Source organism: Toxotes jaculatrix, chromosome 4, assembly GCF_017976425.1.
Source record: "Toxotes jaculatrix isolate fToxJac2 chromosome 4, fToxJac2.pri, whole genome shotgun sequence".
NCBI classification, from domain to species: Eukaryota; Metazoa; Chordata; class Actinopteri; family Toxotidae; genus Toxotes; species Toxotes jaculatrix.
In genome coordinates, this window is record NC_054397.1 from 8,259,248 (window position 1) to 8,274,026 (window position 14,779).

The 14,779-nt window shown below is 40.0% G+C and overlaps 1 protein-coding gene across 1 annotated transcript; it reads right to left on the reverse strand.

The window, feature by feature from the left end:
* Nucleotides 1-3,227: 3,227 nt before the first annotated feature.
* Nucleotides 3,228-5,220, reverse strand: lsm6 (LSM6 homolog, U6 small nuclear RNA and mRNA degradation associated). The gene is made up of 4 exons (XM_041036440.1): nucleotides 5,116-5,220; nucleotides 4,601-4,706; nucleotides 4,394-4,507; nucleotides 3,228-3,421 (listed from the first exon to the last, which is right to left on the reverse strand). The coding sequence occupies exons 2-4, from the start codon at nucleotides 4,692-4,694 to the stop codon at nucleotides 3,387-3,389; spliced, it is 243 nt and encodes an 80-aa protein (XP_040892374.1). The 5' UTR covers nucleotides 4,695-4,706; nucleotides 5,116-5,220; the 3' UTR covers nucleotides 3,228-3,386.
* Nucleotides 5,221-14,779: the final 9,559 nt, after the last annotated feature.

Below are 14,779 nucleotides of genomic sequence, written 5' to 3' on the forward strand. Positions count from 1 at the left end.
ATGCTCCCCTAACCTCACCATCTGCATCACGCTGCCATTTGGAGCCAAGATAAATCACGGAAGCCCCTGTCCATGCTGGGAATAGCTTCTTCCAGATAAGAAGGTCAAGGGTCACATTTCTGGCCAAGGTTGACTGTCCTCGGGGCTAAATAAAGAGCCTAGGAGTTGCAGAGCAGCACAGGCCACCACAGGCCCTCACACTCAATTAGGATCAAAACAACCCTCAAACTTGAACTTTGATTTAGGTTACTGAAAGACAACAAAGTAGAGCAGGGAACCTTCTGTATCAAAACATCAGCAATGCACAGTAACACACACTTGTTCCTGATATATTTTGAGGGGACTAGCCATAACTGACTAATGGAGCAACAGACAAACAAGGAGGGTTCAGTTTATTAATCAGTAGCAGCTGTTTTCAACATTAGCCTGCCATTGTTACGCTGTTTCTAAGGTGTTTGTTTATTCTTCACTAACCTAACAAGACCCCTCACCCAGCCAGTGGAATGTGAGAGCGGAGACACAGTGTGGGAGGTCACCGTCATCATTTACATCCTAAACACATGACAGCCTGTCAGGCAGAGGTTAAAGCTGGTCAAGTTCACACAGGACAGCACAGATCCCAATACACTGTGAGGAGGGAGGCCTCTTTACACATGCAAAAAAAAAGAGAGAAGAAAGAAATAGCTTGAATGTTCCCTGTGTGTAGGGGACTCTACATTAACCCTGGCAAAAACCATTCATATGAGAAGATCCACACTGGATAGATTTGCATAGAAGACAGAAATTTGTCCTCCAAATGAGAACATGGTACAGCCAAACATTAAAAAACACAGATTTTCAGGTTGTCCTTGTCATCCTTTGATCCCTTGTGAAAAGGCGAGACAGTCATGCTGCAGTGATCAGTCAGGGTCAAAGTCATACTCCACTTTCCCTCCTCCCTTCCTTGCTCGTGTGTCTACTGTAGTTTTGTCGCTCTGGCAGCTGGTGGTGCTGTAAGACTTGAGTCTTCCCCTTGCTTTTTCTCCTACATAACAGGGCTGTCACCTATTCTATCCTCCTTTGTCCTCTCCCCTCCATCACTCACCTCCATACGTCAACGCTGAGCCACTGCAGCATCCTCTGCCAGCCCCTGAGCCAGTCTGCTTTGAAGGGGTGAGTGGGGACCAGTGCCCTCCACAACCTAAGCCAGACAAGGGAAAAAGGCATCCCTTGAAAAAAAAACTATGTGAAATAAAAAGAGCTGGATTTTTCACATTCATCCAGCACCTTATTTCAATGATCCAAAGGGGGAAAAAATGTGGGTTTAGAAAGAGGTTGTGAGGCTAAAATCAATATTCAGATGTTGACACGTACATGGACATGCAAAAAGAAAAGGTGGCTACACCAGTTCACGGTGTGTTTTTTTTTTTTTTTTAAAAACACATGGTTCAATACCACGATGTCTGCCACTAGGTCATTTGTGTGAATGGTATTAATTGGGTTCCCTGCGAGGCCACACAGCCAGCGGCTCAGTTATGATTCCAGTGGGTAAATATTTGCCTGTACTAACCCTCACTAGGTGCCATAATGATTCTTTGTGTGTTGCACTGTGTACAATGCGTTTCTGTGTACACATCACTCAGTGCCTATGTCTGCCTGTGTGTGTGTGTGTGTGTGTGTGTGTGTGTGTGTGTGTGTGTCTGTATTGCAGCTCAATCCCCCCCAACATTCCCTCTCTACGGCTGCAGCTCGGCAGAGTTTGATCAATAACGTGTCCTTCATTCTCAAGTCGGGCCTGACCTTGGCAGCCTTTTGTCTCTTTCCAGGGGCCAGAGTGCGCATGTACAGGTTGGAAAACAAGGCTCTCAAAAATCCACCCTTGGAAGGAAAAGAATTCCCCCCACTGCCTCCACACTACAGCATTCTCATTAAGAGCCTAATGAATCATATATTTATAGCGTTCTTATCTTAGCGTAATGAGGTGACGCCACTTTTGAACTCATTTGCTAAATTATCACAGGCCACACTGAAATGGAATAAACCTCCAATTCTTTACATATGCCGCTCCGTTCATTTTCCCAGGGCAGCGTCAGTGGAGATGGCAGAGCCAATCCAGACCTGACTTGGGAACAAAGAGCATCTGTGTGCATTCACAGATGACAAAAGGTGAGCTGTGTGTTCTGAGACATTCAAAAGCATTAAACATGGAGGACTGCTGCAGAGGGCAGTGGGAGTTGATCTGGTAGATCTGTTTACATATTAATGCAGCCTGACAAAACCTGCAGGTGGCACCATTTATAGATAAGTCCTGCAGTCACACTCTTACTGTTTTATCCAGTAATGGATATTTGAAAGTGAAACATTTTCTTGCACAGGTACATATTGAATCTGTCCATATTGCAGAATTAAAGCAAGCAACAAGTTGATTATTGTATGGATGGGTACTCCATCATGAAGTCAAATTCTCTTTGATTTACTCTATTGGATATTCTACCGAACAAAGTTCAGATGCTGGGACATTACTGGATTGAACACTCCGTCATTACAAAGCTCTCAAGCAGTGTCATGATACAGAGCTGTAGGAATACTTTTAGTAACATTACACATGTTCAATTTGAAAACAAGAAAGCCAGAGACAAAGGCTAAAGGAAGATCAAAAAGCTGTCATTTAGAAATTATGCTTTTATGTGGAACATTATTTGAACAAAGTTTTATTTTGAATTATAATTTTATTTTGATTTATTTGATCATCAAATTACTTGTAATGATGACTACATTTGTATGTGGGCTGTTCAGTAATGGGTTTCTCCAGGCCAGTCGTATCAAGATCAATTACGAAATTAGTACATTCGTTTTGACAAATTACTATATTACATTCTAATCCTTTTGAAGCCTTGTGGTAAAACAGTGGTGACTTTAGGCAACTTTGCCTGCTCCAGGGATAAACTTTGAGTGATTTAGTGAAAGAAGAAAAAATGTCCACCTTTATTTCACTGTTACAGTCCCACTGGCACTGGAGAATCCTGATAGACATTATTCAAAAATCACAAGATATTACAATATGAACTCCTGACAAGAGTTCAAGTCTTTTTTCAATATTAGGCTTGCTGAAATGATACTGTTACTTTAAAACCTACATTTACATTTTTCGGAAGAACAGTTGAGAGCAGAAAAAAATAGTTTTTATAGTTTTCCCTGTGAGATTAACACCAAAATATGTAAATAATATTCACCAAATCAGACACAGATCAAAACTCAGGATTTATTAACTTACTCCACTTTTACAAAAACAAACATTTTTTTCAGGCTTCAGATTTTACAGAAACAAAAACATAGGACCATAGGACAATAGTCCACTGATGCATCAAATACTGGAAATTAAAGATGAAAACACAAAATGATCTTCACTACACTTTCCGCTTCTGGGTGCTGATGTACAGAACTGTGAAGAGAGGAAAATGAAGAGGAAAGTGTTAAAATTTGCAGTTTTACTGAGCAACATGACATCTCCAAGACAAATCTGAAATTTCCAGGAACACATAATTTCTTATGTAAAGGGTACTGTTAATAAATCAAGATCTAAGATTTAAATTATGAGACACTGAGGAATCTGGTGTCAAATGATCAGTTAAGAGGAAAAAATTAAAAAGTAAAAAATAAAAACTAATTAGTCATAATAACTTCAATTATATTAATTGTGTGCTGTCAAAACCAAATACAGTGGACCCCAGCTAAAGAATTTTTAGCTTTATTTTTTGGAGACGCACAGGAAAATGCATATTTACTGAAAAGCCTGCTACAATGGGGCATTCATATAGAATTTATTGTGGGCTGTGAAAGCAATGTTCTTTACAGCTGACTTTTGATGTTCAGTTCCCATGGCTAACTAAAAATAAATTCTCTGTGGGGAAAGACCAACCAACTGAAGCAGATCTCATCACACAAAAAGAAAATAAATAAATCAATAAAAATCATTTCTCTTTCTAGAGATAAAATGCTGAATTGTTTTGTACTGGTTAGTTATCATGGGATTCTTGGTAGAGGTGTAAGACTGCAGACCTTATGAAGCAGCAGCTGGGTAAAGTGATTGTTAGCTTTTAAATTGTCATTTGAATTTTATCTATGGTTGTTGGCCCTTTTATCACACTGAGCAGTCCCCTGTTCAGCATGACTTACTTACTGAAGTTTTGCACAGAAATGACATAACAATATTTGAATAATGATGTTGTGTAAATGTGAATTTCAGAGAGTACAGCTTACTTATGAAGAGGAGTAAAACAAATATAAGATAGCTATGATGTAATAATGTCAAAGGAAGGAAACAGTCATGCATTTCTGTTCAAGACAACCACGAGTGTTGAAGAGCCAAGATGTATATAAATGGGAATTATATTTATTCATTGGACTGACTTACCATTGTTTCCTCTTAGAAAAGCATCTCCATACTTGTTCTTGAGCTGCCCGTTGACATACTCCTCTGTCTGCTCTATGGCAATGTTCATGTAACCATCCAGGCAGGCCAGGACACCTGCAGACAAACATATTTTTGGTTAAAGCTAACTTCATCACTTTTCAAATAACATTATAGAAACAGGTGGAGAGCGTGTAACAGCGGTATTACCTCTGTAATCGACACCAGAGTTCAGTTTGACGACCACAGGTCTCCCAATTATCTGCTTCAAAAAGTCACTGGGGGTCTGCTTTCTCAGACTCATCTTGACCGTGATCTGAAAGGGTTGAAGATGAACAGATGTTATGGTCGCAGTTTCAACATTAGCATTATACCAGCTAACGATATACCAAGTAAATAACTAGTGCTCAATTTCTTTCATTTCTTAAATTAAACGGTAGGGTTTTCTTTACGATGAGCACCGTGTGTAGTAATGTCTCTGATACCAAACGAAAACATAACTACTTATACCGTGCTGATAGTTAGCGTTAGCCGCTAGCTAATTAGAGTAGCTAACCCGCTAATTGCCGACTCTTCAGTGAATATGCTTGCACTTAATGATGTGAGAGGGTCGTTATCCTTATAGTGGAATCGAATTGGCCTGAACCCCACTATGAAATCTTTGTTGTTTGTTTATTTTTAGTAATTATTAGCAGTAGCTGCGTGCTAAACAGCATTTCACTTACCCGGTGGACGTTCTCCAAACGATTGTATTTGGCACGGACCAATCAGACGCGTTTACAATACGGCGGCCGAGCGAGGACCAAAATCTGAACAACGCAGCGGTACAGGATGTGTGATCCCCGCAAGACTGTGAGGAAGGACAGTAGTCACACTGTCCTCTTACAAAAATACACTGCAGGTATGTTGCACTGCACTGTGTTTAGGTAGGTTAGTGTAAAGCTTTCTGTACACTTCACGAGCACGTAGAAAAGTTAGGACCTGTGTTTCTACCTAAAATTAGACACAAGACGATAACATCCAAACAGAGGATCAGAATTGATCCTAGTGACAAGTTTTATCTATGTATCCAAATCCTAATATAATAGCTTACTCCATTGTTGAGTAAAACTGTATAAAGAGAAAAAAAAACGACATCAGTGCACCACACTGTTGCACCAAGTGACAGTGTCCCTTATTTAGATAAACATGGGTACTGTAGTCTGTTTTGAGGCAAACACACTTCAACTGTCCTGTTGCTGTAAAAACTTACAAGAGTGCTAAATCTGTGCCTGAGAATAGTCCTCGACAAATGCCAACAATTGCCAGCCCTCTCTTTTAAGCATTCTAAAACACAAAGGCAAAAGGGTGACATACTGCAAACTTGGAGTTATTCTCTAAATTTGGTTCACAGTATACATTTAGAAATAGGTTGCCTTGTCATGTTAGTTATTTTGCAGATCCACTCTTTCAAAATGAAAGAAATATTAAGCAAACCAAAAATGAGAACACATGGTGTTTTTATGCACACTTACCACGCTGAGCAATACTGTATATCCTATATATATCCATTAGAAAATAATGTATCCTCTCATGGTGTGATAGGGTTCAGTTACACTTATCTTTATTTTGAATCAAAATATGAACCTTAATATGTCAGTATGACACATTTGTTACAAAATATTTAAATGGAGAGTTGATAAAAGATAACACTGATTTTTTTCCCAGCCTTGTTGGACCTTCATCAAAGCAGTTCCTGCAGTTATTCTCATGTAGTATGTACAGTAAATCTGTACATACTGTGTCACATAATCTGAGATGTTTTTACAGTATAGCCTCCATGGACTTTCATGGACGTGATGGAAATTGGCTGCTCCTGGAACGTGAACTTGTAGCTGGGCACCACATATACAGTAATGGATTGAGCTTGTTGGCAGATCAGACATCTGCCAACAAGGAGAGCAATGTCCGGGTCTTAATTCAGTCTGTAAGTACAATAGAACTGCAACTATTAGTCAATGCATTGATTAGTTGATTGTCAGAAAATTAATCACCATCTGTTTAGATAATTGATAGATCATTCTAGTATTTTTTAGGCCATAATTCTAAATATTTTCTGAATAAAAAAAAAAAAAAAATAGAATAAAAAAGAAAAGGACTCATAGACTCTTAAATCCTAAATTTTATCTAAATTTTTGACTCATTCAGAAGCTGATTGTGTTGTTCAGAAAGTTCACCCAACATTGTTGCACATATTTTATTTTTTTTTTGGCCCACAGCCACAGACCCAGACTCTATTGCTTCAGGGGCAGAAGTACCTACAGAAAGCGATCTCCTTGAGACATCTGATTTGAAACTATTATAGTATCATTATTAATATGCATCATAGCTTTGCTATGTTTCTTATTTTTAATGTGTAACTGCAACTAAGCACCCTAGAGGTTTCACTTCTTTTCTTTTTTTTTTTGCTGCTATAGCTATGCTGCATTGTGAAGGATAAGTGAAAGTCTACCATCTGATAAAACTCCGGTTGCTGGGTGCATGACCCAAACACTGCACAGCTTGGGAGGTACATGAAAAATGATGTAGGGGGGAAATAGGGATGAAATGGTGAGGTGAAAGATAGAAGAGGATGGAGGGAGGGAGGATGTGCCAGTACGTGTTAACAGAGACAGAGAGGTTGCGAGAAAGAGAGGGAGAGAGGGAGACAGAGAGAGAAAGAGGGATTGTGAGAGGTGGAATCATAAAGTACTTCTTGTGTGTCTAGACAGGTTGCTTGTTAGCAGGGCATGGCTAGCCCTGTGGAGGCTAGAGGTTAATTTGGTATCTGCTGCTGTGTTAAACTAAGGTCAGTACTACAAGTCCTTAAGTCATAAACAAGAGTGGTTAAGAGCCATGTATACACCTAGGCACCCGTTAATGAATATTCAATGAAGATTTTTTTCCCCCTTGTCCCCTGTTGCCTTCGTTGTTACTTGCTTTGAAAGAAATTTTGAAAAGAAAAAAAAAAACACAGTTTATCTCTGTGGCCTTCAAAAGTGACCTCTGTACACTTACATTTACTTGTCCTTTGTTATCATAATACATGGCCTTAGTCGTAATAGAAAGTCTTTTTGCTACTTGAAATGTGGCACACTAATTATGCAGCTCTAACCCTGACTGCACCAAATGTAACTACCTATAATTTAATTGTTTAATACAATAAAACCAGTAATGTAATAATAATGTGATAATAAAGTCATAAAGTTTGTGGTTAAAATGAAATTTAAACTTACAACCACAGCTATGTCTTTGCTGGCATTTGATGCAAATACTTTAATATGCCCTTTGGCAACTGGACAGGCAATAAGATGTGTAAACTGATCGCTCACAGACATGGTATCGTGGTATCCAGGGGCCCTGAGATAAGTGTATTTTGCCTGTAACCTGCAGAAAATTCACTGATGATAGATAGTAATTTAGCTGAAATAGGGGTTAATTATAAACATTGACACTGTGGTTTGAAATCACTGTCAACATCACATCCCATTTTACCACGGATTACATGTCAGTGATGGTCACACATCCTGCTGCCTATACATTATTTAGAATTTAAGTGCAGAGGAGTACGTCTCTAAAATGCCATGCCTTTTTTACATTCCCTGCAGAAGCAGTTAGATACATGAGCATTAGTCGGATTTGTTTTTGCCTCTAGTTTCTAACCAATCTGAGTTTTGACAGTCGGCATATAAAATATAATTTAATTGAACTTCAGAAACTCATTTTGTTATCACTGTTAATCAGGTTGATTTAATTGCATACCAATTTAGTTCCTCTGAAGACCGTACTTTTATTTTTGTGGCACTTATATGTACTTAAAATCACATTTTTACAGGTGTTTTTAGGCAGGCAGCAGATTGTTGTTTTGTGTCCAACTGCTTTGGGTATTTTTTGTCTTTTAATTTACTTTGTTTTTAGTTATTTTATTTAATTATTATTTAATTTATTTAATTAAAGTTGCTGTATGAAGTGTTTAAATTAACAGTGGATCAAATGAGCGTGCGTAATGTGAAAGGCATTGCTTGTGGTGAAAAACCTACAGAGATTTATTATTGGACTCTTCAGTTCCCCTGAGCTCTGTGGAGCATTTCGGTGTCTTTCAGCTACTTGTTTTTGGTTGTAAGGCCCAGAACTTTGCTGTTTTGGTTTATTGTCACTGCTCTCATCAGCATTGTTTCCAGTTGCAACAGGCAATTTCAACAGGAAAAAAAAAAAAAAAACATTCTGAAAACCCACTGTACACTATGTGCCCAGCACTAAAAAGCAGACATTCACAGTGAGTAACTAGCTGGTAAATATAAAGGAGCAAATATCTATCATAGGAGTTGGTGGAGACCAAAAAAGAGTATTAAAAGGAGAGTAACTGTTGGACTTAAATTCATCAGGTGGCCAGAAATATGACTTCAAATGAATGATAATATTGCTGGATGTGTAAATAAGCAAATGTTGCTAGCAAATTACAACATGTCATCTTACGTAAAGGTGGTATGTCAGTGTTAAACTAAACTAAAAAGTGATGTGTTTACAGCTTGTTTCCATCAGTGGCAAAAAATCAGTTAATGCAGGTTTATTACCTTTTGGTTACAGCACTGCTTAATGTTTAAAATATACTATTTTATTATGGTTCCTTTTGTAACCGATCATTTTTGTTAGTAGCAGTTGTATTGTACATTGTGGTAGTTTTAGAAAATAGCAGAAGCAGCAGCAATAGTGGTCTTAATGTCAGTGTTTACATTAAGTTTGTTAGCGGAATCATTATAATCAGTATTTCAGTTATGCTACATATTTTATTGCACACAAATAATGTAATTATCAATATCATCAATTAGTTTATTTGTAATTCCATTTCTCTCATTCCAGTCTTGCTCATGTACACATCAGTGCTATGAGGCTGCATTTCTTTAACTTCATTTGAACTAAAACATCAATGTCTGGACAAACAGTGAGAGACTTTACTTCAGAAATGCTCTTCCCATCCAAGAATGGTCAGCCAGAAAGCACGACAGCAGTGATGCCAATTGAGAGACAAATCCCGTCTCCATCTCCAAACCCCTTAACCCCAAGGGGCGGGCTAGTGAAATAGAAAGATTATGGTGACGGGAGATGCTATTGTAGGTGGGAAATAGGGGACTGGACCAAAGGAGGTAGGGGCTCAAGGTGAGTGGGAATAAGAAGGAGGGGGAGCATCCCTCTTGTATCCAAAAGCAATATGCAGGATGCGGGTGGAGGTGGGGGTCAGCGGTGCAGGATGAGGAGAAAGTCTAGACTGCATTGACCCTTCTGAAGCCATGTTTTCTCTTCAGGTCAAGCTTGATATGGAGAAGATAATGGAAAAGCTTGGGGGAGTTTTCAAATAAAAAAAACAGATTGGTAGACAGAGTATCCCTGGTCTTGCCTCTATGTAATCCCCAACTGTATGGCGGTAATAGCTTGGAAGTGATGGGAAACCTTTCTTCCATCAAAAAGGGGCCTTGAAACCTTAGCTGCATGGCTTGATACTTAGATCTGTTTCCTTTGTAGCACTGACGGTTGTTTGAGATGGCTGACTTGTTGAAAGCTCTCGTGACTCTTTCCATGCCTGCCCTCTGTTCATTTAACTGTGCAGCAGCAAAGGTGCTTACAAAAACAGGTGGTCAGATATTCACATCCACTATACAACCTACGTATGAGTTCCGAATTCCTTTATCACATCCTGTGACTGTACAATAAAGAATGAAAATTCATAAGCTGTGGTGAATTACCCACAAGGGGAGTGGAACGAGTGTCCCTGTGCTTTGGGTTTTGCTCCTTATTATTTCTGTGCCAATGACACATCGCTCAACTTCCACTTAATGACTCAGTTGTGAACACTGACAGTTGACAGCGGTTGGCTGGCCTGGGGCCCCTATGCTGAGAGAATGGGGTGGCACAAGGCAGACGAGGTGGGATGTAATCACTCTCTGTAATTTGGAGGAAATCCGCTGAGCTGCTCACAGTCAAGATGAAAGCCCTACTCTTGTTCCGTCTCTCCACAGCCACCAAGCTCCGCTGCTTGCAAAAGCCTGAAAAGAGAGGTTCAGAGAACCAATTCTGCCTGGTTGGAGTCCCCCAGGGGTTAGTACTGGGACCATCTCAAATCAGCTACAGCCCTGGAGCCATGTTCTTTCCCCAAGGAGAGGCACCGCAGACAGACAGTCAGACTGCCCATTCTGTGCTGTGTGGCCCAGGAGCAGCCAGCCAGCACACAACTCTCCTGAGATCCTCCTTAGCGGAAAGAGAGTTCAGTGGAGCTTATGCTGAGGGCTTTGCTTGTATCTAGCTGTCTGTCTGTCTTTCTGTCTGACACCCTCCCGTGTCACCTCATCCTCTCCCACTTCCCTTTAATATCTCAATCTGAGGCAAGCAAGGAATGCATTTTAAAACTCCACATCCAGTGTTCCCTTTTCTCACATTAGAGAAGAAACAAAAAGCAGTATACAATACTTAAAATAAACTATTATCAACAATATGAAAAGCTTGTGTGGATAAGTTTGCCTAGAAGCACCCTGTCATAAAATAATTATGTACGCAGTAACTAACAATTACACTTTGTTAACCCCTGCTTACTTTATTGTCTAAATGTCAATGTCACAAGAAAATTTGGCTCAAGCCATGAGCAAATTACTCAGTTTTGTCACACGACACTATCCTACCAAGTTGTCAAAGAGACACTGTAGTGGTTTTGCTTGATAGATGGTGAATGGTGCTTATACAAGGAGCCACTCCAGTGCGCCCATAAATATGCATCGTGACATTTGGAACAAAGCCGCTCGTCCTCTCTTTCCTGATGAGCTCTGCCTGCATACTATAACATATTGCCATACTGTCACACCTTGTGTTTCATAGCCAATCTCTCTGTTCATCAACTTGGCAGATAACCTCTAGATGCTGACAGATGATATGGGGGGTGGCATTAGGGCTCTATTGTATGCAAAACCAGGATGCAATTTTCCAATGGTGATGCTTATACAATCAATTAATAATTAAACCTTATATTTCTATGATGTATATGGTTATATGAATATTTAAAAAGAAGGTTACACTCTCTATTTTTATAGCCTTGTTTTCCAGACAGTTTGGAAAAAGTCAGTCAAATTTCCCTATTGATCAACAACAGGTCAGAGGTGAGGGCATGTTCTCACATTGGCAGACCAGAGAAAGGCAAGTGCAGAAGAATGCTCCCTGTTCTCACTGTAGCATTAAGAACATAGCTGGCCTCTTTCTCCAAACACCTCATTGCTTTAGAAAGGAATAAATATCCAAGACAGCCAGGAGCAGTTCCTTTCAAATCCCACACACACGCATATCTCTCTCTCCTCCATGTCTCTCTCTCACTCTCTCTTTCTGTCATTTGACCAGCAGTGCTTCCTGCCACTGAGGACCTGTGACTCAACAGCCAGAATACAGCAACATTCTCTTGCCCACCCTCTTGAATATTCATAGAAATAAGAGGACTGAAGCTCAGACCCATCCATCTTGTATCCATCCACATTTATATTTAAAAAAATGAAGTCTGTATGTGAGTTGGGGGGGTTGCAAGCTAGCACTAGATATCTAAACGGGTGCTGTGAGAGAGGGGGTGTGGGGGTCTGTTTTACACTAATTTCTTTATCCCTTTCACAGGAGTGCCATGTTACAAGAGAATTCCTGAGGCGAGCCAATGGCCCGATAAATCTGCCGGAGCCTCTCTCTCAATTTGTCTCCGTGGAATGTCAGCTGGCAAGCGCCCAGACACTGAGAACCTCTTTTCACAATGCGCCAATCTAACAGACGAGATCCCATGTTGGAGCTACAGTACAAGGACTGGCATGGATAAATTGCCACGTGCCTTATCTAGGTCTCTTTATGTCTAACTGTCTGAGGTCTTGCTCCTCACATGGCCTCCGAAGGCCACTACCTCCCAGACCTGGCGGTTAACCTAAACGGCTGAGTGGATGACATTGACAAAATGCAGGTGTCACCAAAGAGGAACCTGTGATGTGACACAGATGCTGTGTCAACCCGTCTTACTCCATATGACCCACAGTGTGAACAGAAATTGTCCTGTTTGGTGTCATTCATCACTGTGTGGCACAGTCTCCCACATAGCTCAGTCCAGGTGGTGGAATGGCAGAGTGGGAGAACAGACCATGTTTGTGTGAAGATGCAACAACTATCTCTCTTTTTTCTTTCTCTCTCGTTCCCTCTCTCCCGCCCTCTTCAAACAGACTGCTGTAGCACTCTTTGTACTCTATTTAAAGGTTGTAGGTTAGAAAACAACAAGATGCCGTCCCACCTGTACCCCTAAATGAGTCATGAGTCATGAATGAATTCATCCATTTATTTATGTACAGTATTTGCAGGAAAAATACATACATATGTACACAAATCAATAGAAATATAGAGTTGTTCTTTCCTTATCAGTATATCAAGTTTTATCAATAATAATATCAGGTTTCATAAATAATAATTTGTAATATTACTGTTAACATCACCTTGTTAGCTTACAGAGCTATAGCACATTTTTAGAATGGCATTAAGTTTATGTTTAGATTTTATAATTCAGTAATCCATACAGACATATATAATATCGTTACCCAGTTACATTACAACACCATTAGGTAATGACTATGCATGTCTGTTGAATCACAGTGTGGTAATCTGGGCTTATTAAGATATATTTATTTTGTAAAACAGAAACTATCAAACGATGCAGGACAAAATAATAGCACAAATGGCTACCACCCCATCCTCTACAGCTCTGAAATTTCAACACAGCCAAGCACACAAGCTTATTTAAGGGGTTCATGTTACTGCATGACAGTTGGCATGACTGTAAAAAAAAGGCATGTGCCAAGTGGAGCTGCCAATTCTCAGCATGGCTGGTTTTAATATTTTAATGTGTTTCATTACAACAGTATGGGCCAGATAGCCTTTCTGACGTCCAAACAATTGTCTGCAAATGAACAAGATTACATGACAAGCCCTGAATGACAGAGATACCCACTGCTGCCTACCCTAGCCACTTATCTGATGGTAGCTTAGCAACAGATCCCTGACCTGGCTTTGACCCCCACCCGATAAGGTCAACACCTGAAGGCTCTCCCATTGGAGGGCTGGCTGAGAGATAGGTGGAGCTTGGGGATGTAGGGAGACAAAGGACTCACAGAGCAAGGGCAGCCTCCTCTGCATACAGTTCCCTGCTCCCTGCTGACAAAAAATGTTCGTACAAAAGCATGCCAGACCTCTTTATGTGGGTTCGTTACACCTGTGTGTGTGAGTGTATGTATGTGTTGGCGAGTGTGTGCATCAGAGACAAGCCAATCATATGAGACTGGTCAAAGAACGAAAGCATATGCCAGTGCAGCAACCCCCTCGACAAATACAAGCAGCAGCCTTATTTTACACAGGGTCAAAAATGCTGTCCCCCCTCAACACAGCATCAATGAGAGGAAAAACAGCAGCTGTAACTGCTCATAATGAAAACTATTGTGGTGACAAATAGAAGAGATGCGTTATGAAAGAGGTGCTGAATGTGAAATTAATCGACCAGAGCATCCCACCCTGATAGACATCCTCACTTCTCTATCATTTGTGTGCACACACACATACAAACCTCACTTGGTTTAACAGCAGTGATAGAGAAGTTAATCCAAATTGTGATAGTGGCAGTATCCTATTAGACCATGGCAATAAAATCAAGCTGAGACTGGTAACACATTACAGATATTAGAACATGTTCAGTGCACTCCATTACAATATGAAGTGACATTAATCAGCGGGGGTCCTCTTACACACACACAGAGGCATAAAACAAACATGCAAATCATACACACAGACATGCACAAGCCTAAAGTACAGCTCAAAAGAAAACACACTCAAGTGCTGAAGTGCTCTTTCAGCAGCTGATATTATTTTAAATGGTAAAAAGAATTTATCTCTGGCCTTTTGCTAGATAAATTCAAACATATTGTAAAGAAAAAAGATAGTCAAGCAGCCAAGGGCAGAGAGGTAGACAAATGAATAGCTGTTCATAACGCTTTTTGTAATTATTTTTGCTCACCCAGCTTCTGGAATAAAAAAGTGATTTAGAGACAGGTGGCAGTGTTACTGTCCTAGCGCTTTGTGACATTCTGTGAAAAATATTCTGTAGTTCAGTATGCGAACTGCTTGAAATGATAAAAGAGCACATTGTTTTTAGAACTGTCTTTGCAAGGGGTGTGTCACTGATCAGCTCACTGATTCCTTTAAGTTTTTATTCTGCTTTTAGTTAGACAGGGATGTGTTTTATACTGTACATCTCTCTTTCTTTTTTGATGTGCATATTCACTGAGGTGTTGGCACTGCTGGGATGATCATTCAGCCTGTCAGGTT